Raw genomic sequence first — 23,227 nt, 5'->3', positions numbered from 1 at the left:
TATATGGGGGACCGTTAAAGGTGCAGGAGCTCTACTAGAGTAACCAGATTTAAAAGATGGCAGGGCAACTGCATTTTTAACTGTTGTGATGAAGAGGAAATTTCACCAGGTCCCCCATATATACAAATGACACCTGCTGAAATTTTCTTTTCAATACAACTGTTAAAGATACAGGATCCCTGTCCTCCTTTTTGTATGGTCACCCTAATTTTACATAAATAAAATGTATAGCCTGGTGGTGTGCACCTGCTGTCATAATTTATCTGTGCCCTGTTCTTTGGGATTATTGATCACGTAATTGCTATGGCAAGAACCAAGGCAGGAAATGTGCATATAAACATACACACGTGGCTCTAGTTTCACACACTTTGCTTTCTGCTTCTTCAGTGTTGAGAAAATACCGATTGATCACTAGGTGGAGTCCCTATGCTACATCTTTTCAAAAGAAGCAAAAGGAAAATAAAAGACATAGAAGAAACTGGCACTGAAAATATTGTTCATATACTGAAGAACACAAAAGAACTAACAAGCTAAACACAGACTTTAAATAAGCATTTTCTATCATTGAGTGTGATTCACTTTGATAGGGTTCCACCCTTATAGGCAGCCAAGAAATAATTTCAGACAAATAGAGTATGGTATTGACAGCAAAAAAAGGTGACAAATACGTTGCTGTTGTTATTTATTACATTTTAAGCCATCCCATAGCCAAAGCTCTCTGGGCGGTTTACATAAGATTAAAACAATTAAAAACAATACACAAAATTTAAAACCACAAAAACATACAACATAGCCAGAAACATATGTCTAAAAACAACTATAAACAACTTTATAAACAACTATAAAAACAGATCTAGAATCAATGAAGCGCATCACATATTGCTAAATGTCTGGGGAAAGAAAAAGTTTTAACCTGGTGCCCAAAAGATAGCAATGTTGGTGCCAGGCAGGCCTCATTGGGGAGATCATTCCATAATTGGGGGGCCACCACTGAGAACTCCCTCTCCCTTATACATTGAGGTTCAATGTATAAGGAGCATTTAAACATGCAGTTCCGATGCTGAAGCCCAGGAAAACTCCACTATGTGTTTCTCTGAACTTGTAACTCAGTTCTAAGCCACATGGTCAGGAAGGATTTTAGTACTTTTCTCCTTAGTATAAATACTTGCACTCACAAAAATGGCAACATTAAAAAGGCATGCTTGCACCTACTTTTTCAAACAACAGTGCATCCTTCTCACATTTATTTATATCAGCAGTAATGTACTCCTGTGTTTACACTGAGTCTCAAAGCATAACAAGGTATGGGAGGAGTATGTCTTGAAAGATACCATAGAAGTACTTTAAATAAAACCAATAGACACATACATGCATAATTCTGCAGGACTTCTAATAATAATTTCCATTTAGTTAGCACTCTTTCTACAGACGTTCCTATGGCAATCACGCTGGGCCACATGCAAACACATCAGAGTGGCACTACTCACTGCCGAACAAGCAAGCAGAGACGTGCATAAAATTTGCATATGCTAATTTATACCTATGAATGCAAATATAGAAATTGTTACTAGAATTTAAATAGTAATATAGCACAGCTCACCACAGTGAGGAAGACTGTTAGCAGGTGACAGCATAAATTCTATTTTTAATCGCTAACTGCTCAAGGCCCTTGCTCTCCCTTGTTAAAGTTCTTTATTTAAACCAGACTTGCTCTTCAAGTAGAAGACTATCTTTTTAAAGCAGGCCACCCTAAAACATATTTGAAGTGCGAGACACTTCCTATAGTGGTATAGAATCAATGTAGTAACATGTAATACAGGAAGCCATTCTGCGGAATGTGCAAGAAGGAAATAAACCTAGCGCAGTTAGTATCTTTTCCTGTTATGTGAAGCTTCACGGAGTTAAAAGAAAAGTCCCTTGTTTCATACTCTTCTCTTTGTGTGCAGCAGAAACTCTCAGACTACCAGCCAAAAGTTGATTGTGCAAACACAGCCCAGTGTTGGCGGCTGCAAGGAAAGTACTGCTCTTCCTCTTTGATGAGTTCCCACAAGGAGAAGTAACTGCTGTCCCATATTCTCTTAGATTACGTAAAACAGCATGGAAGATTTTGCAACTGAAGACAGCACACTGCATAATTACTTCTGGACCAAAGGAACAACCCAGGACTCCCAAACTGTCTGCATTGCTTCTTTCAGAACCTCCAGGGAAATTGCTGTAAACTGGAGTTAGAGCTTCCAAGCTGACATTTGGCACTAAACAGCTGCTAAGAGTGGATTCAGCAGGAAATGAGAAGTTAACAGTTCATGCAAGCACAGCCTCATAGTGAGAATGAAGGAGCACTTCCCTTTCCATGCAACTTACTTGAGAGGTGAACGAATTAAATTTGTTTAAAACATTCAGGTCCCAAGCCCGTTAGATTGCATAAAATCTGCAATATAAATTTGCTAATTTATATTGAACATGTACAAAGTTAGAAATAATTACTAGGGTTTATTTAAATTTCACAAGAGGCAAAGCCAGCCAATTAATTTCTTATCCAAGTCAGCTCAAATAAAATAATATCCTTCAATCAATTTGCACCTTGACCCAGTTCATCCCAAACTCATGGGAAAAGTTTTTTCTAACCTGAGATGCCATACAGCAGAAAGTGCATGGGAAGGAAAATGTTAACCCTTCTCTCCCCAACTGCAACCCCCCCCCCCTTGAAAATTGCCCCTACATGGCAAGGAAGTTGAGTGAGGAAAACCGCTCAGGACTCTGTGCAATAGAATCAGGGCCTTGAGAAAATACCAGGAGGAGGGCCTTCTCTGCTGTGGCACCCCAGCTGTGGAACGAGCTCCCTAAGGAGGTTCGCTTGGCACCTACATTATATGCCTTTAGACGCCAGGTGAAGACCTTTTTATTCTCCCAGCATTTAAACAGTCTATAAATAAATTTTAACTGGTGTTTTAAATTTGAAATTTTGCATTGCTGCGGTTTTTATCAGGTTGAGCTTTTATATAGTATTTTATATTATGGTTTTATACTGTTGTTTTATACTTTGAATGGTTTTAATTTTTGTGAACTGCCCAGAGAGCTCTGGCTATTGGGAGGTATAGAAATGCAAGCAAGCAAGCAAGCAAGCAATAAATAAATAAATAAATAAATTTAGGTCTGGGCCTAGCAACGCTTCTGCTCTTTAATCTTGGAGTGGAGTTGGAGTGAAGAGAGTGAGGAAAAGAAAAAGTTATAATGGAATCCTGTGCAGGCTTCCAGGAGGATACCTCTAGCAATACAGCAAGGTTCATCTGAGAAATGAAATCCCAAAGGCCTCCTTGGGCATGTGGAAGTAGTTGTGCAGCTTGCTGGATTTAGCCCATTTCTTGCTCTTCTATATATATAATGCACTGCCAGGTTTGCACAGCAATTATTTCAGGTGCCGACTTCAAAACATGCTTGAGAACATTTAATTGTTGCCATCACCACCCTAAGAGGCACATTATGCAAGATCAATCAAGGCTTGTCTAGCGCTTTGAAGAGAGAACAACTCATGTAAGTGCTGAGTGGTAATTATTATTCACACCTAATTCAATTTATTTATATGGCTAATCCCAGTCGTTATCACACATTAGTGTTACCACAACTGGTTCAAAACAATTTTATCTCCCACTCCAGTATTACAAAGTATGGATTTTGGGGTTGGGTAGAGAATAATTTTAGATGATTTTATAGCACCTTACATTGCCATTTCTGAGCCTTGGAGATATGTCTGTGCTAACTGCATATTTCTCGTTCATTTCCAGTCGTAAAAAGTTGGGGTTTCTTAACAGAAAAAAGCCTAAAATTTCATACATTAAGCTCCAGAAGCTAAGCCTTGAAGAAGCATAAAATACCATCAGACCTCTCGAAAATGTAAAGTAAAGCCAGAGAAATAATGTTTGCATGCTAAATTACGGGACTGCGGAGTACTGCTCTCCCAGTCAGACAGAGGCAGTGTGGTGTAGCTGTTAGATAGACTAGGAAGATCCATGTGCACATTCCCACTCAACAGGAAGCTCACTGGATGACTTTGTCTCGGATTACAACACTGAATTGTTTTTGGGAATAACACATGGGTGTGGCAGGAGAGAACCATGTATTAGCATGCTTTGGAGGAAGAGCAGAAATATAGTCATCATAATAAATATTTAAATTGCCTAGTTTTCTTCTCACCTGATGGTTAATAGTTTATTAATGGTTGTGCTGAAATGGCTTAATGTATTTAAATAAATTCTTCTTTGTTTAAAATCTTCAGGAACCGTTATTATATTAATTGTGTACCAACTTGTGCTACCGTCTCCTGCGCAGAGACCAGACCGGAACCTTCTCTAGCTGAGTGGAACGTTTTTGGCGGGAACCCCTCCCCCCACGCTACCGTGCATGTCCACGGGGTTCCCGCCCTTACCTCAGTTTACAGGAGTCCGACATTGTGCCCCCATAAACATGAGTGTAAATAAAATAAAGTACATTCCACAATATAACTGTGTCATTTATAAGTCTCACACCACCAAGAGGGGATGGTGGGTGGGTTGTGTGAATGCATAGATGACCACTCGAAGAACTACAGTTACAGGTAAGCAACCTGCATTTCTTCTTCGTGGTCTCTATGCATCACACATATGGGCGAGTAGCAAGCTGACATACCTTTGGAGGTGGGTTGGTGCATCATCTGAAGATCTCTGAAAGCACTGTCCTCCCAAACGAGCAGTCTTGCCTCGCACGGGTGTCCAAACTGTAGTGCTTGACAAACGTGGATGGAGTGGACCACGTTGCGGCTCTACAGACTTCTGCCAGTGGAACACCTCTGGTGAAGGCAACCGATGTTGAGACGGCTCTGGTAGAATGAGCTGTCACAGGTTTTACTAGCTCTAATTTAGAAATAGAGTAGGCCAATTCAATTGTCTCCACTATCCAGCGTGACAGTCGCTGAGATGAGACAGGGAGTCCCTTATAAGGCTCACCATAACAAATAAACAATTGCTTTGTCTTCCTAAAATTCTCTGTCCTGTCTTTGTAAAAAGCAAGAGCTCTTCTTACATCGAGAGTATGCAAAGAAGACTCAAGAGGTGATGTTGGATTAGGAAAGAAAGCAGGAAGGGTAATATGTTGAGACAGATGAAAGGATGACACTACCTTAGGCAGAAAGGCTGGGTCTGTGCGTAGCACAACCTTATCCTTATGAAAGATAGTGTATGGAACATCTATCCTGAGAGCTTTAAGCTCACTTGCATGTCTTGCTGATGTAATGGCTACTAAAAAGACAGTCTTTAAAGTTAGAAGCCTAAAATCTGTCGAAACCATAGGCTCAAAGGGTTTGCGTGTCAATGCCTGTAGCACAACTGACAGGCTCCATGGTGGAACAATACATTTTATAGCTGGTATTGTATTTTTGAGTCCCTTTAGGAATTTTTTGGTTGTTGGATGAGTAAAAGGTGTAAAACCATCCATTCCTCGATGAAAAGATGTAATAGCTGCCAAATGGACTCTGATAGAAGTAAGTTTGAGTCCCTGCTGGAAGAGCATCAACAAATAATTGAAGATCAAAGTTATACGGCAAGATTCTGGTGTCTGATTATTCTTCGCAGCGAACTTTTGGAATTTTTGCCATTTTGACGCATAAGATTTCCTCGTGGAAGGCTTTAGGGCTGCTAAAATAATGTGGTCTACAGTTAGGTCCTTGGTGGAAGAGGAGGCACGGCTGTTATCTTCCATGCGGTCAATTTGAGGGTCTACTCAAATTGACCGCATGGTACTCAAACTACAATTTGAGTAGTTTCGGTATCGACGGGAGCCTGATGTAATCCCCGTTCGATAGTCGAAGGGCGTGCGGGAACCACGTTTGTCGAGGCCACCATGGTGTGATCAAGATGCAGTTAGAGTTGTCCATCTGGATCTTGGCTAACACCTTCGTCAATAGTGGAAAGGGTGGAAAGATGTACAGTAGATTCCCTCTCCAAGTCCTGGTGAAAGCGTCTCCTAACGAGTGCTTTCCTCTTCCTGCCCTGCTGCAAAACTTGGTACAGACTGCGTTGTCCTCGGTAGCGAAGACATCGACAGCAGGGCGGCCCCAGTACCGAAAAAGACCGTCTCGGACCTCGGCATCGAGCTCCCACTCGTGGTCGACATGGAAGGACCTGCTGAGGGAGTCCGCAATGATGTTGTCCTTGCCGGCTACATGAATCGCAGTCAGGTAAGTCTTTTTCTTTATGCACCAGTTCCAGATCCTGAATGCAGAACAGTTCAAGGGGTGCGATCTTGTTCCACCTTGCCTGTTGATGTAAGCCACTACGGTGGTATTGTCCGTCGCGATCAAGACATTTTGGCCATCGATCATTTGTGCAAATGTCTTTACTGCATTTTCTACTGCCAAGAGTTCGAGATGATTGATGTGATGTTCTCTCTGTGATCGAGGCCAGCGACCTTGAGCGGTAAGGGAGCTGCAATGAGCTCCCCATCCTTCTAGGGATGCATCTGTTGTGATCGTTACCGAGGGCGCCTTCTGTTGGAATGGTACGCCGTCGAGGAGCGTCGACATCGAGAACCACCATTTCAGGGATGCCCTCACTTGCTTCGGTATCGAGAGGTAAGTTCGTCGAGCATTGTCTCGAAGATCGAAAGTTCTCAAAAACCAGGCCTGTAATATCCTCATCCTGAGTCTTGCAAATCTGATGACTGCAGTTGTAGCTGCCATCAAACCTAGTAGTCTCTGAATTGTCCATGCCGAAACTTTTCGGCGGCTCTCGGTATCGATGGCTAACTGCTGAAGGGTATTCGCCCTGGCCGAGGGTAAGTACGCTCTCCCATCTCGAGATGAGAGGGTTATCCCTATGAAGTCCAACCTCTGCTGTGGGGTCAAGATGGATTTTTCTTCGTTGACCCACAGACACAACGAGTCCAACAGGTTGAGGGTAGTTAGAATATCTGTCCGGAGCGTGTCGCTGTTGTCCGCTACCAGAAGCCAATCGTCCAGGTATGGATAAACGTAAATGCCTTTCTGTCTTAGGTGGGCGCATACCACCGCCATGACTTTGGTGAAGACTCTTGGTGCTGTGGCCAATCCAAACGGAAGAACCGTGAATTGGTACTGCGATGCACCGATCGAAAATCGAAGGTAAGCTTGATGCAACTTCCTGATGGAGATATGGAAGTACGCATCCTTCAGATCCACCACTGCAAACCAAACTCCCTTGTGTAGGAGTTGCAAAATCGAAGTAGCTGTTGTCATACGGAACTTCCTCGGGGTGATAAATTTGTTCAATTTCCTTAAGTCCATGATCGGTCGAAGACCTCCATCTTTCTTCGGGACCGTGAAGTATCGGGAGAAAACCCCCCGGTTGAGTTCCTCTGCGGGTACGGGAGAGATGGCTCCCTTCGACAGCAAGGTCTGTACCTCGAGCAGCAGAGGAGGGGATGGCGCCGTTACTTTCATACCCGAAAAAGGAGGAAGGGCATCGAGCTCGATGGCATAGCCCAAGTTGATGATAGTGAGCACCCAGGAGTCTGTTGTTATTGACTCCCATTGATGGTAATGGGGTGCTAGGCGGTTCGCAAAGGGAGGTGGATCTGGTACCGAAGAGTCAAATACTCTGCTTCTTACTGAAGTCAGGCTGACGTTTGTCATGCTGGAAACGACCCTGATATGGTCGTTTTCTTTGGAGCTGCTGTTGTTGTTGCCTTTGTTGGCCTTGATATTGAGGCTGTTGCTGAGATTGATGTTTTACAGGTGGCCTTGTCCATCTTCTGGGTTTGTACCGTACAGGGGGAGCAGAAAAACCCATCTTTTTAGCAGTCGTACGAGCCTTATAGGTCAGTATTTGAATTAAACAAGCCTTCGCCATCGAAGGGCATGTTTTCGATTCTGGATTTTGTCTCAGTCGGGAGGTTGGCTGAACGTAGCCAGGCATGCCTTCTCAAAGATATGGCCCCCATCATATTCTTCGAGTGGCAATCGACTTGATGTCTCGCAGTCGATAATTGTTGCCTCGCAATTGCCGAAGCCTCAGATTGGAAGACCCTCGCTAAATCTCTTTTATCCTCTGGGAGGTAGTCACATAGTGACCCCACTTTCTCCCAGAGGAAGAGCTGGTATCTTGCCATCGTCGCTTCATAAGTTGAGGCTTTGATACCGAGGGACGCTGCAGAGTAGATCTTTCTTCCTGCTAAATCTAGCTTCCTGCCCTCTTTATCCACGGGAGCGGAATGGGCTCTCTGTGATTGACCCTGAGCTGACTCCACCACAATCGAATTTGGTTTTGGGTGCTTGATTAAGAATCCCGCATCCCGCTCCTGAATTCGATAAAGGGTCTCCAATCTCTTTGAAGCCGATTGTGTCATAGCCGGTGTCTCCCATGATAATTGCGCTGTTTGCTTGAGTGCTGGAGGGAATGGGATCGCAATTGTAGAATTGGTTTTTGTTTGAAAGACATCATAGATGGGGTCGATCACCGGCTCGTCTGCTTGTTCAAGATCTAAGCCTAGTGCCCTGGCCATTCTTAACATGTGGTCCGAAAACCTCACCATATCAGCCGATGGTGATGAGGGATCTTCTCCATGCACAGCATCATTTGGCGATGGTACGGATGCTGCTACTGACTGTACTGAGTCGGAGTCAGATGGGTAGTTACCTCTGGCGATGAAACAGTAACCAGTTGTATTTGATGTTGTGCTGGTTGAACTAGCTCCTGCTCTGTCGGTACCGTGACAGTTGCAGCGGCTGGTGTTGAAGAGCGGCTTTGGCGTCGAGACGGAGATTGGTATGCTGATGGAGGCCGTAACGGCAATTGGCAGACCCTGGTAGTAGGTGGAGGTTGGGCAAAACATTCCTCCTGTGGATATTGATAACCTTGGTCGGAATGGTAATATCTTTGGGGTCGGTAACGATCCCAATCGTAGAAGCTCTGCCTGCCTTGGGGCTCAGAATACTGGGAGACCCTGTCCCAATCACGCCTCGGTGTTCGTCTAGGCGACACCCGCAAGGGGATTATATCCTGGGACGCTTGCAGTCTTACAGGCTCCCGTACCGAGGCTGCTGATGCCGAGTCTCGTAACTCACCCTCCGATAAACTGGGAGGGTGTATCGGTACCGTGTTCCTCGGTATCGACTGGGGTCTCGGCGTCGAGACATGCCTCGATACCGAAATGGCGGCAGGAGGAGTTGTCTGCCTTTGAGGGGGCTCAGATGGTCGAGGAGAACCACGAGAGGGTTTCTCCGCAGATTTCTTCTTCTTTTTCTTTTTCTTCTCCATTTCAATGGAGGATTTTGGCGTTCTGGCCTTTTTAGAAATTTTGTTGGCTGCAGAACTTGCCAATGACCGGCCAGGCGTCAGGGGTATCTGTGCCCTATCAGTTGCTCTGGCTTGCACACTCGTCCCTGTGCTTCGGTCAGAAACGGTCTTATCAGCTGCCGTTTTATCCATTGGAGCCTCTGTAGCTCTGAGGGCTTTCTCCCAAAGTATTGAGCGAAGGCGGTCTGCCCTGTTCTTTCTGGTCTGCTTTGTAAAGGACATGCAATGGTGGCACGCCTCTACAATATGACCTTCGCCTAAACAAAGGACACAACGGGAGTGTCTGTCCGTAGGAGGTAGTTTGGCTCTGCACTTGACACACTTGCGGAACGGGGCCTTCACTGCCATGCGGCAGTCGCGACCGTAGTCGCTAAGAAAAAACTATCTACAAGAGAATTTTTTTTTAAATATATATAGATAAGAGAGAAAAAGGACGAAAAAGAAGAAGCTGAAGAAAAGGTAAGCTAGAAAGTATTTTTTTAACAGATTTAAACAGAGAAACGCTAGCGGTTAAGTTTTTCGGTCTAGGCACAATGGCGGACAACGAAGAACTGAGGTAAGGGCGGGAACCCCGTGGACATGCACGGTAGCGTGGGGGGAGGGGTTCCCGCCAAAAACGTTCCACTCAGCTAGAGAAGGTTCCGGTCTGGTCTCTGCGCAGGCGCAAAGCCCATATGTGTGATGCATAGAGACCACGAAGAAGAACCCCTGCTGAGGGTTGCATATTCAAATGACACCCAGCACATGCTGTGGATCATTGGGGTTAAACAACCTCCGATGAACCCGGTTGTGTTGTAGGAACCGGTGCAATGTCTCAGGTTAATCTACCTTAGAGGAATTTTGCAAGAATAAACATGCAAGTGGTAGTGACTTGTCCAAAGCCTAAACCAAACTGGGCCCCTTTTTACCATTTCTGGTGCTTCCCAAAGTGAAGCAGGCTTCTTTCTGAAGGAACCAGAACCAAAGCTGTACCTTGCATGAGGCTTCCTTCACATTTCAGCTTTGGAAAGGCAGTGTGCCCCCCCCCCCCCCCAAACAGTATATTCTGCTTTCTTTCTCTGAACAGATTGCAGGGGGTGGATGTAGTGGTCACAGCACATAACTCTTATGTAGCAGGGGTTTCCTTTAGTAAAAAAAAAAAAAGAACAGGTAGCTTCTGAATATGGAGGTCTCCATGTATGAACTAGATTTATTGAATCAAGGACAGTAATGACTAAAGAGGACTAATCTTTTACATTTTGAAATACTTGGTATATAAGTCTTTTCTAACTACAAAATTAAAAGAATAAGGTACCTCACATGAGTTAAAGGTTCTCACTGAGGGAGAACATTTACAAACATCTTGAAATGGTGACTCTGATTCATGTACAAAAAAGCAAGTGATGCAACTAGGTATGACGCATTCCGAGCAAGAAGAGTCACAGGGAGAAAATTATGCAAACAGTAAAGGATTAGCCCTAACATGTATGGCTATTATAAGCATCTCTTTGGTTAGCTCAGCTTGGTTGCGAGACATTTGCATAGCTGGTCCAAATCGGAATAAAATTAAGCATCTCTATGAGATTATAAACAATGAAGACAAAGTTGAATATTCAAACATTAAATATAAAAACACATTTGAATTTTATTGCTTGAGGAATACAGCATATGAAAAAGCACAAATATGTCCAAAGGTCACAGGAATTTAAACATATTATGATACATACCAGATGCAGTAAAATATTAACCTGAACTCTGCATCAGGAAAAAAAGTGTGAAAGTTTATCTTTCTTCCTTGCTTAAAAAGAAAAAAAATTAACTAATTTAAAACAGGAAGGGTAAGGGTGTTACAGTACAAATTAGAAAAGCCAACACTGCACATTAACATGGTTTCACTAGCCTAGTGTTTCTACCTTTGGTACTTCAACCTTCATGAAGACTAGATCTTTAATCAGATCTTGTCCCAATACTTTTTCCCGCTGAACGCACAAATGTGTTTCAGCTTAACATTCAGACTAATGTATATCTCAGACACGAGCGTATAAATACGGGTGCAAGTTATTTCCGATGAATCCCCTTAAACTGCCGTTCCAGATCTTAAATTAACTCCCAGTTTGGTTCTCTGCTCCACAGACAAAACTTTCACCATTCAGTCTCAGTTCTTACATAATCTTTAATAGCCATCAAGGCGATGCTAGACAGTTTAACATCTCTGCAGTCTGATAATGCTGCTTTATGCATTCATATGCAAGATACGAGATTCTATCTCCCCTCCCCCAACAAAAAGTACCAGAAAAATATGCTGATAAATCTTCAAGTATATTTTCAAATTCTAAAATGTTCTTTATTTCAAAACAAATAGCTATCTAAGCACTGCTATGGAAAAAAAAATCCATTTCCATCACAACCTCAAAATAATGTTTCCTTATTCAGGTCCTGTTGGTCAGTATAGGGCTCAGGTCACCAAACTAAATTTGGAATTGAATCATGTATAACTAGTATCCTACTTGAATATAGAAGCAGTCAGTTTCACCAGATAAAGCTTTATCTATTGGTACACTAGTTTGAGAACTGTTAACATTGTGCTGACAACAAATAATCAGAGTTAAATAAAAAAAAATCCTCTCACTGTGAGCGTGCTCATTACTTCCAATATCTGCTTTCCTACATCTGACTGTTTAAGCATTCCCAATCAAAACAGAATTAAAACAACTCTGTCCACCAAGCCCCACCTTTCCATTTGAACACTTATGACTATGAACATGCTTAGACTATGCATGTAATCCCACCTAGTTAAAATTAAACGACTCTCAAACAAGAATAGCTTTAATTTTCCAAAGTGGTCAATATCTGAAATGAAATATTCATTTTGCTCAGGACACTGAATCAATAGCATAATGAAGTCGTGGGTTTTGTTTTTAACCCACCATACAAAAAAAAAAAATCTGTACAACTCCTATTAAACATACATTTTCCTAGTTTGGCAAAAATGTATCATTTCTCAGATGGGTGGTATTTGCACACATAGTATTTATTGCCATATCTCTCCCTCCTCATTTTAAAAAGACAAAGAATTCAGACCAAATTACCCTGAACCCTTTGCTTTTTCTACCCAAAGCAGACCAAATGCCTGCTCCCTTCCAAAAAAACAAATTAAAATATTTTTTAAATAAGATTCTATGGTTAAAAGGAAAGAGAAATGCAAATGTGAATTTAGAGCTTCTGTATAAATTCTGCTATATTTTATAAACTTTATTGTAACACTGTTTGTTGATCAAATAAGTAACGCACGGCTATCTAAAATTTCCATAAACACCATTAAAAATCCAAAGTTGATATGATACTGAACCTTAAGTCTTCAAGAGTTCAAAGAGACAGTTTTTACAAGTACAGCACACAACAGCAGACATCCCTAAAATACCAACAGCCGGTCCAAGATGCAGACAAAGTTACAGGCAAGCATTCATTTCACTGGTTTGGTTGTGCAGGACTATTTCTTTGTGGGGATCAAAACAGCCTGGAAGATTTCAGATGTCATCTTCATCATCTTCATCTTGAGAAGATCCTGCCTGGTTGGATGCACTGGCTGAGGCAGCCGCAAGCTGTGCTTGTTGGGCTGCTTGTTGCATTTGTAGCCATTCCTGCTGGGCTAGCTCTGCCTGTTGCTGTCTGGCCTGGGGACACAAAACTAACGTTCAGAGTTGATGGCATGAATTGATGAAATGCATGTAGATTGATATGTACATGAACGAGAAAATTAGTGTACAGCTTTCAGACAGATGGACATGGACTCCTATCTATAACAGTAACATTGGGGGGGACCAAACTTAGAAGTCTGATGTCTGTTTACTGTTATTTTCCACGTGCCTCGAGGGACACCGTTTTTAAATAACTGTAAAGAACTATAACGTAAAAGGGTATGTTGTGTTCAACACTTTATTTTGCAATTGTTCCCTCTAACAATATAGTTTCCCTCTAACAAACAAAAAAAGAGAGCCAAATTTCCCAGTGAGGTCTGCTCACAAAACAAAAACCAGCCCTCTTGTGGAAACAGAACTTTAGGAAGAGCAAAAATCTTTAACAATGACAAAAATAAGAGAAAGGGCTGCGGCTAGACAGTGCAGAGGGAAGGGGCTCAGGGGTGGGGAGATGGAGTTAAATTTCCCTATCCTGCTGTAGTACTCAGAATGTTTGAGGAAGCCATCTCCTCATGTGCAATGCTATAACAGTTAGGTTTTGTGCTGGCATGAAGAAGGGTTTACACTCCCCCTTTGCTGTACTATACTAACTAGATTGTGGGTTTTAAGGGTAGCCTCCACAATTTCCCTCTCCCTTTGAGGGAGAATAGAATCTGAGCTCTCCGCCCTGAATGAATCCTTGCAGATCCCTCAAGTTGTATCTTTCTAGTTCCAACTCCTTTTATGTGTATGATACAAGAAGGGTTTAATAGCAGAAATAGCTGTGAAGAAAGCATATATCTTGGGAAAGTTAAACACAAGCATATTTGAGTCTATTTTAATGTATTATTCGCAACTGCTGGACTTGTTAAATATAATCTCTTAGAGCATTTCTTTCTTCTTCTTCTTTAACATGTTGTATTGCAAACTGCTTTTGGAACTCTGCATTCCAAAACTGGTTTACTTGTTGGCACGGATGGGAGCAAGTGTTCAAGAAACACAAGTCTAAAGACGTGCCATATTCCAGACCGTCACCCTATTTGGTACAATAAAATATAATTTTGGGAAGGCAGTTGCAGGAAATAAGATACAGATCTGAAAATAAATATATTCTAGGAATAGCAACAAAGTCCTGTAGCATTTTCAGGTCCAAGAAATTTATTGTAGGATAAGCTTTTGTGGACTCCACTTCACCAGATGCATTAAGAGTTACCTCACAATTGGCAGGTTTGTATATACATGGATGTTGAGAAAAACGAAATATAAATATGTAAGTTTTCATCAGACAGACAATTTAATAGCACACATTTGTTTTTAAACAATTGTGGTGTGGTATTGTAACGAGTAAAGAAAACAAAAATATTAAAGGTGACAAACTATAGGTAAAATCCAACCTAAGTCCTACTTAGTGTAGGCCCATCAAAATAAAAGAGATTTAAGTTAGTAATAACTAACTTAAGTACCATTCATTTCAATAAGTTTATTTGGTTGGATTTTACCCATGAGTAGTGATTTTTATTTCAAGTTCTCATTTCCTTCAATATCTCTAAAAGGCACCTACCTGTCATTTTAACAACATGAATATATTTTTAAGTGATTAATTTGTAAAAAATATATATGGCAACTGACATGATGCATCTAAAATTAAGGAACTCGTCCATTTTCACCTATTATTGAACAAGTCCCAATTTACTAAATTTGTCACATCCAAAGAACAAACAACATAACAACACCCACATCACATTTCCAAAATTTAGACCGGCCTGCAATATCTAACTCTAGGACATCAGCAAAAAATCTTGTGGCACCTTACAGACTAAGAGATATATTCGCCTTTAAGGTGCCACAAGACTCTCTTGTATTTGCTGCAACAGACTTAACACAGCTATGTTCCCTCTGGAAACAAGTCTAGGAGGCTGTAGCTGATCCCATCTTCACTGATTGTTTTGAACATTTAATTGTTGAAAGATAAAAGAAAGCACTGCACATACAGTTATCTGTGACTATTTCTTCACTTACTTTTGCAAATAACTCTTGTTGCTGCCTTAGGAGCTCTTCTTCAGGAATGCCAAGATTTTCCAAACGAGAATTAGCCTTTCTCCTTTTTAGTGCTACTGTTTTGCATTCTTGTAAGACTTCTTTCACCTCACTGATATAGGAGCCAAACCCTAAACTTTCTAGCGCTGGGGGTGAGGGGTGGGGGAAGAAAAACAAAGATTTTCTAGTTAGCTAAAATAAATTATTTTAGGCAACACAATACATTAGCCTATCTGACACAGTTCTCTCTGCCCCTGGATATACAGTATAAACTGATGGTGTGTATTGGCCTTTACAAGCATAAAGTGATTTTGGGATGGCTAGAGAAATCCATACATTGACAGATCTAAATTACTACCTCAAGCCAGTAATTAACAACAATAACAACAACAAAAGATAAAGAACACTAGGTTGTATCCATTTAGTGTCTCTTTACAGATGGGAGGCTCTTGGATATAGTGGAGGGTTTTACTAGCATAACACAGAAGCAAGCAGTATTTTGCGATTCCCCTACAGCTCCACCATGCTGCCACCTACCCTCTGGAGCAGAACGGGGACGACGACACGGAGGGCTAAAAGTGGGAGGCAGAGTATTAAAAAAACCCCACCCCCATTCCACTGGCAGAAGCCTTTGCTAGATTGAAGACCTTTCCATCATCGGAGGAACACCAACTGGATACACCCATTAAGATTTTCTGATTTATAGTTAATATGTATTTACACAAACTTTACCATCTATTGGAAATGATTTCTTACATTGGACTGGACTTGGAGTTAAGAGAGACATTATAACCTCTATTTCTCTATTGGCAGTTTACAGTAATCAGGACCAAAGCAAATTGAGATAGAAGACTTTACTCATCTAAGATTCTATGCAGTTTTGAAAAATCTAGGGAAAAAGAATGTGTGTGTGTGTGTGAAGTTGCACATGTGTAAATGCTTATTTACTTAAAATCTCTCTGTTTGTGGAAAGCTAGAGCACCAAGTAGGTGGCTTCTAGCTGAGCTCATACAGAAGATTTTGAACTCAGGGAAACATCTGAATGGTCGAAGAGCACATGACATTGTAGCATTGTTAAACCTAAGATCCAATCCATGAGACTGATTGGATTCCACTGGCTAGCACGTTGATATAATAAATAATGCAGAAGCATCCAAAGTGTATACCCTGCTAAACACTTGTATCACATTATTTTGATACCATGCCATTTATTTTGAGTGCCATTTTTGCCAGAAAGGCAGGTTAGAAATCTAATAAATGCAAATTATATTAAGTGTTTAAAATTCACTATGCAATTCTGATAAACTTAAATGGAAGAAAAAATATATACCAATGGCTTTTAGTTTTGTCAGACTTGAGTTTATCAGAGAAATAAGCACAGATAAATGTATACAAAAATGGTTGATTAAGCTAGATGCAGAGAGAATTCGGCAAAGTTACTAAGTGAACAATCCTATTGCTCCTAGACAGCATCTGGGGGACATGGGATTGTTCAGTTTTCTAGCTCCATGGCTAGAAACAGGGCTCCAACCTCAGAGCCAGGAAACCTCAATCATTGTCCTTCCCCCTCGGAGCCCATGTGGAGAGAACTGCACATGTTACCTCTCCGTGCTTTATTTATTTATTTATTACATTTCTATACCGCCCAATAGCAGAAGCACTCTGGGCGGTTCACAGAGAGCTTGGGAACAGGAGCATGGAGAGGAGGGGGAAAAGGGGAGTTCCAGGGGTTTGGGGAGGAGACTGGGGTGGCAGCCATGCAACAAATCCTATGGCCGCCCCAGGCTCCTTCCCTCCTGCTCCCCAAAGCCTCTGCTAGACAGGTGAAAATGCTTGTCTAGCTTAAATGCAGAGCAGGAGGCTCAATGTATCTCAGCTCTGCACAGAACACTCATAGGCCTCCGAATTTGGAGGCTTACAAGTACCTGGGTGGATCATGTAGGACTGTGCTCTTAAGAATTCAACATGTGGTAGCATGTGAGATAAAAGAAAAAAAACAGTAAGTTCCGATTCTGCAAAGATGCATGCTTAGATCATGTCTTGGTATTTAAGCCACACACAATGGATATTAAAAAAGAAAAAAAGACCAAAGATAAAAACTGAAAGTATAGTAACTGAATCATTTCTTAAATTAGTCAGTGACTAACAGTCCTGCTGCTCATGAAGACGATTGCCAGAAAAGGTGAAATACAGTTTATGGTAGAATGATGTGCAGTAACCAATGCACAATTAGCTGTCTATTAATTAACCACAAGATGTTCTAAGTGCATAGAAACTGCAAAGTATGTCAAGTTATTTAACCAACTGATAACAAGCATAGAATAATATACAGTTATACACTAATCAGATCAGCAAGAAGCCACTCAGGGGATAGTCACCTGCTTCACTTCCCTGATGCCCCTCTTTCCATCTGTTATCTGTCCTACTGTTTTTCTTGAAACTGAGAGCCTAGTGGAGGTTGGGATCCACAATGCTGCAATATCAGGCTGTGTTCAGGGCTCAGGCTAACTTTGCAGCAAGCAGTCCTGTCTCTTGAGCCACATAAATGCTTGGATACTAATCCTTCTGTGGCTAGAAGAGGGAGAGAGATTCAAAACAAATGCATACAGCCAACTTGGGCTTGTCCTACATTAAAAACAAGGCCTAAGCTAGATAGAACCCTGTGCATAGAGCCATCATAACATGTAGGGCTATTGATGAGGAGGATCATGTATGCTGCTTAGAGGGAAGGCAGGATATAAATGCTACAAATAATTAGGGATGCACTTCTCTATGTTAGCTAACAAGTGGCCATTTTTACTTTGGTGATTCTTAAAATTATAAAGAGAACTATATCTATTAATCCTGTCAGACACTTTGCTAAACTGTAGTTTAGGATTAGTTTTATTATTAGGATTTTTTTTTTCATTATAGCTGTAACCACAGTTAAATATTCAGGTTTTTACAATTCCATTTGCATTTTAATAATTGCTGTTGTTTTTATGTGACATGTATATATGCTGTAATATGTTTATGTGCATGTTTTGATTTACTGTGTTATCTGTGGTTACAAAAATAAAATAAACTCCTCCTCCTCAAATAATTAATAAAATAATAGTTACTTGTTGCAAGTCAACAAAGGAAAATTTCAATCTGAATTAGGCATGGTATTTATGTGCCTGAACACAGCCAGGACATGGTGCATTTCACTATTCTGTGAAACCAAAGAAAAATGCAGTTTGTTAAGGGTCACGTATTTCAACAGCTTGACAACTTCAGCTTTCATTTTTGGATATGTTTTCTAAAAAGCCAATTAAAGTTACAGTTACAAAGATCCATTGGACACACACTTTCCAGCCCGAAGAACTCTCTTAAGCCAGAGGAGAGTAAGCACCATTTCCAGTGGTCTACATTTCACAGCCTTGCACATCTGCACATCTCCTTGAGTCTTCCCATGAAAACTGCAAGCAAAAGTGAATTACACAGAAAGTTCTTTTTAAATGATGTAATTTTTGTTTCACAGAATCCAGATTTTCTTGACACAGAACTCTGCTTAGTTTTTGAGACCAATGACACAGCTCTCAACATAGTATCTGCCCTATTGTAACAGATCCACTTTAAGTCAAGCAAGTACACTCTACAAGGATATGCAATAGGGACAGAGAACGTGAGGCCCTTCAGAGGGGTAGACTCTAACTTCCATCAACCCTAGCTAACATAGCCAATGGTGAGGGATGTTGGGAATTGCAGACCAACAACATCTGAAGGACCACATGTGTCCCATCCATGATATATAAGGATTAGTCTATCAATAGCTACTGTTCATGATAGCCGCACGCCATCTCCATATTCAGAGACAGCATGCCTCTCAATGACAGTATGCTAGGAACATGTCCTACTTGTGGGCTTCCCAGAGGCATCTGGCTGGCTACTGTGGGAAACAGGATACTGTACTAGATAGAGCCTTGGTCTGATCCAGTAGGGCTCTTGTTCCCTTACGTGTTTTTTTTAAATATTTAAATCAGCAAACGTGACTTGATCCTGAAAGTAGCATCACCAAGCAACAGCTGAACGAAACCAAGACTTGGGTTACTTTCACTGTTGCTGTTCTGAATGGTGAGCACAACTTGGAAACCACCATAAACCTAATTTTGTCAAGTAATTAAGAAAAGCAACAGGAAAGAAAGTAAAAACCTAATCCTAATCAGATTTGCCTTGTTTCTGTGAAGAGCAGCTAAGGAAACAAACATGGCTGTTGTTCTTAGACTAACATCCTTCTGTTTCATCAAAAAGGCAAGCAATTAAATATGGAAATAAAGAGTAAGAATTGTTTCCAACAACCTACAAGAAACAAAGAACAGGTGTGAGAGAATGATGATAATGATTAACTCTTCTCTAATGAAGCCAATTAATGTCTTAAATAGAAATAATTATGTTTGTTTCAACACTCAGTATTGCTACTTTCATCCAAGACTATGTAGATACTAACCCTCCTCCCTTATATTATCGCAAAAGCAATGAAACAGATTCGGGAAACTTGTGCAGGAACAATGTCCTCTTGTCTTTCTACAAAATAAACACAACAGAGCTTTCACTTTTATCATTAGGAAAGTATAGCTATACTTGTCAAGTTCAGCTGACTTCAGTAAAAGCTTCTCCCAAGCAGATGTGCTTAGGTTTAAGATTAAGATGTAAGAGCACATCTAGACAAACAACTTCTGCTTGTCTGTCCCATAATGAACATGACTTTTACAGTCAACAACTATTACTAAGTTGCCTGAAGGAGTGAATGTACCACGGACTAGCTTGTTTAACAGGCAGGGGCTGCAGCTCACCAGAGTCCTTCAAGCAACCTAGTATATTTTCATGTCAGTTACACAGCAAATGGTAAAAGTCACATCGGGAGGGGCGGTGCTCTGAATTTGTTAAAGTTGTGGTTTGCATTCTGAGGTCCTAGTAATAGAAAACCTAAAGTTACGATTTTGAATCCTGCAGAAGAGCAGAGGGCGGCAACTAAGTGGCTATAAGGAATGGGTGGATGGGAAGAGAGAGTGAGTTCGCGGACCAGGCGGAGGTTCTTGCCTTGGATGACGTGCTCCGGAGAGATGGTTTTCTTCTCGGATTTGTTACAGATCTCGTTGGCCTCGGAGGAGATGAGGTGGATGAACTCGGTGCAGCAGTTCACCACCAGCTCCCGGGCGTCGTTGGCCACCCGTACGTTCGGCAGCGTCTCCTTGATCATCTTATTGATCGCTGCCCGGGGGATGGTCAGATCGTCGTCGTTGCCGGACGACGAAGCCATGCTGGGCCGACTCGGGCGCAGGCCTCACGAAGGGGCAGAGCCCGTCGCCCCAAACCCCGGCTCGAGGAAACTGTAAGAGGGGCGGAACGAGACCAGAGAAGCGCCGCAGGACGCTGGGCTGGGTCAAGGGCCGCCGGGATCCGGACGGCTCGCCCTCCCCTCGCACGGCGGGGCAAGAGGCGGACCGAGGGGAGCCTCCGTGGGAAGCGCCCCCGGCTTCCTCCACAGCTGCCGGCGTTACAACAGCAGCCACCGGCGCCGCCTCCGCCACATCCCTTCAGGCGCTGCTGCTGCTGGGGACTACCGGCGATATCTCGTCAGCACTGCCGCCTCCAGGAATGGGAACTGGGAGGAGAACCGGCCGAAGAAGCGCGAGCTCAGCTGCGCAGAGCCGGCAGCGGCTTTTCTTTTTCCTCCCTTTCGTTCGTCCCCCCTCACACAACGCGCGACGGGCTGCCGGGAACAAGGAAAGGGCTCGCGACGGGCAAGCCAGCCCAGGCAGCGCCGCACGCCACTTCCGCCGGAAGCGTTCCTTTGCAGCCCACATTAATTCCGCTTCCGGCTGCTTTCCGCTTCTACCCGTATACGGAGGGTGGGCATGGCGGCTGTGGGCCTTCTTTCAGGTAGAGAATGACGGCGCGCGCGCGGGGCGCTCTACCTCCGTCGCGAATGTCCTGGCAGCGAGAGCGCCTGCTCTTTTGTTCCTCTACGCTTTAGCCGTTGGGCGCGCGCGAACAACCGTCCAGAGAGGACAAAGGACACGCGTTAACGGTTTGGCGACCTGCGCGTGCGTAGTGACGTCATCTCCCCTTGGGTTGCACGTTCGTCAATCGGGGCCCGTCTGGTTTTCCGTCTCAGTGGTGCTGGGAGTTTTCTGCGCGGGTTTTGTGATGGAGAGAGGCAGAGGTGTCCCTTTAGATGCGGGATCGATGTTCAACCGGGACGGAGGTCGACAAACGCCTTTCATTCTGGCATAGTGCCTGTGCAAAGGCAGTCAGCTTCGCAACAGGCCGACATTCAGCAAGTGGATGTTAAGCTTTTTCATTGTAGAAGGACCCTCCCTGCATTGTGGAAATACATTTTTCCCTCTTCCCTCGTTGTGTGTGTTGTCTTTTTTTCCCCGATTGTAAGCCTGCGGGCAAGGACTGTCCTTTTTCCTGATTTCTTGTAAACCACTCCAGGAGTTGTTTTTTTCACTGAAGAGCGGAATAAAATTTATTTAAAATGTGTAGGCATATAAAATCCTGATCCAGTGTGGTTTTGTGTTGGACCTAGACAAGGGAGAGCTACAGTTCAACACTATGCACGTCTACACAAAACTAAACTCCCCTGAGTTCAGTGGAATTTATTATCAAATAAATGTGCTTAGTACTTCAATGTAGATTTAAAGCCATGAGGTGACTCTTCTGCCCTGTGCATCAGTCACGATGACTTTAACCTCCTTTATAGCACTGCTGTCAGGATAAAATTGGTGGTGGAGGTGGCAACATCCATTACCCCACCTTGAGCGTTTTGGAGAACGTGTCGGTTACAAATTATGATTAATGATGTTACAATAATTTCTCTATTGGCTTTGTATGTTTCCTACCTTGCATACACCTTTGTGTAAATGTGCTTTTAAAATTGAAAGGTATGCAACCAGTACAAGGTATTTTTTATAGAAGCAATGCATGTGAATATTACCACTTATTAAAACTAGACTCATCACTGAGCAAGTTGTATCCTTTATTTTTAACTAACAGTGCAAACAGTTATCTACCTTAAATTATACAGAGATCCAGTCTGCATATGCTGCACAAACAACAGGTAGAGGAATGCTTTATTTTAACATTAATTTAGATCGTGCTTTCTGCTGAACCATTCAGGCTAATAGCATTTACAATTCCACTCTGGCATAATTTCCTGTAGACAGTGGTTTGCTTTGCCCTGATTACTGGGATGAAGTAGGCTATTTCACACACAAAAGGTTCTTGTCTACTACTACTACTCAAAATTACTACAGTATGTGGGTGTTTCATGTGGCAGGCCATTTTGTGAAAAGTAGCTCCATATTAGTGGTTCTAATAATTTTCCCCAAGCAGCAACAACAGAGTTTGTAATAGCAGGTGAGGGGTGCTAGTGACATGGGAAGGGTTAGTGCAGAGAGCGCCATTTCACAAAAAGCCTGACATGTACAGCAGCCCCCATGCAATTATGTTGTAAGTGGTAACTATATTGTTCCCATGTGTGAAAGTGTCCTTATTGGGAGTAAGGACACTTTTCCATACTTTTCCATGTTTTATATTTGAGACACATAAGCCTTGTAGCATGTTATTCCTAGGAATCTCCCCTAATGTCAGTTTGTATTATTGTATAGTGTTTTTATGAAAAACAGGTTCATCTTATTTTAAAAAACAAAGTAAGTTCAAAACGTTAACTTGTGTTTCCTCTGGAATAATATTACCCAGCCTAGCATTGCAATCTGTCTGCTCAAGAGCCACTGATATTTGAAGTCCTGTCTTGTTTTTGTTGCCCCTATATACAGGAAATTTGCCTTTTTAATTGCTTTATTCAGCTACTGCATATCCCCTACAATTAAAGAAAAATAAAGCCACAATTTGGGATAAGTAATCAACAGTTATTTTTCTTCTGAATTCTAAGTAGTTAGAAATGACAGTTGCAGGATTAATACTCATACTTGGATAAAATAACTAGAAATCTTTCATAAGTAAATATCTTTAGTACACTACTGGTCACATTTCATCTTTGCTAATTTGATGGTTGGGATTATACTAAATGTATATATTATAGTACTCTGTAATTGGGAAGTATTGGTATTAAGAATATAATTTAAACAGTTTTCCTAATCCAGCTAAGGAGGTCTAAATGTAAAAGCATTTACTGTATCAAAAACTGCAGGTGTAAATGAGATGCTCATCCAAGGGCTAATGAGTACTGCAAGTACCTCTCTC

General features: G+C 42.1%; 1 protein-coding gene across 1 annotated transcript; it reads right to left on the bottom strand.

Annotated features, from left to right (window-relative positions):
* Nucleotides 1–10,901: 10,901 nt before the first annotated feature.
* DR1 (down-regulator of transcription 1) lies at nucleotides 10,902–20,781 on the bottom strand. Its single transcript, XM_063135859.1, has 3 exons — nucleotides 20,057–20,781; nucleotides 14,978–15,141; nucleotides 10,902–12,955 (listed from the first exon to the last, which is right to left on the bottom strand). The coding sequence occupies exons 1-3, from the start codon at nucleotides 20,274–20,276 to the stop codon at nucleotides 12,809–12,811; spliced, it is 531 nt and encodes a 176-aa protein (XP_062991929.1). The 5' UTR covers nucleotides 20,277–20,781; the 3' UTR covers nucleotides 10,902–12,808.
* Between the last annotated feature and the right edge of the window lie 2,446 nt (nucleotides 20,782–23,227).

The sequence above is a fragment of the Elgaria multicarinata genome, chromosome 1 (genome assembly GCF_023053635.1).
Source record: "Elgaria multicarinata webbii isolate HBS135686 ecotype San Diego chromosome 1, rElgMul1.1.pri, whole genome shotgun sequence".
Taxonomy (NCBI): domain Eukaryota; kingdom Metazoa; phylum Chordata; class Lepidosauria; order Squamata; family Anguidae; genus Elgaria; species Elgaria multicarinata.
This window is presented reverse-complemented; position numbering and strand designations above follow the sequence as displayed.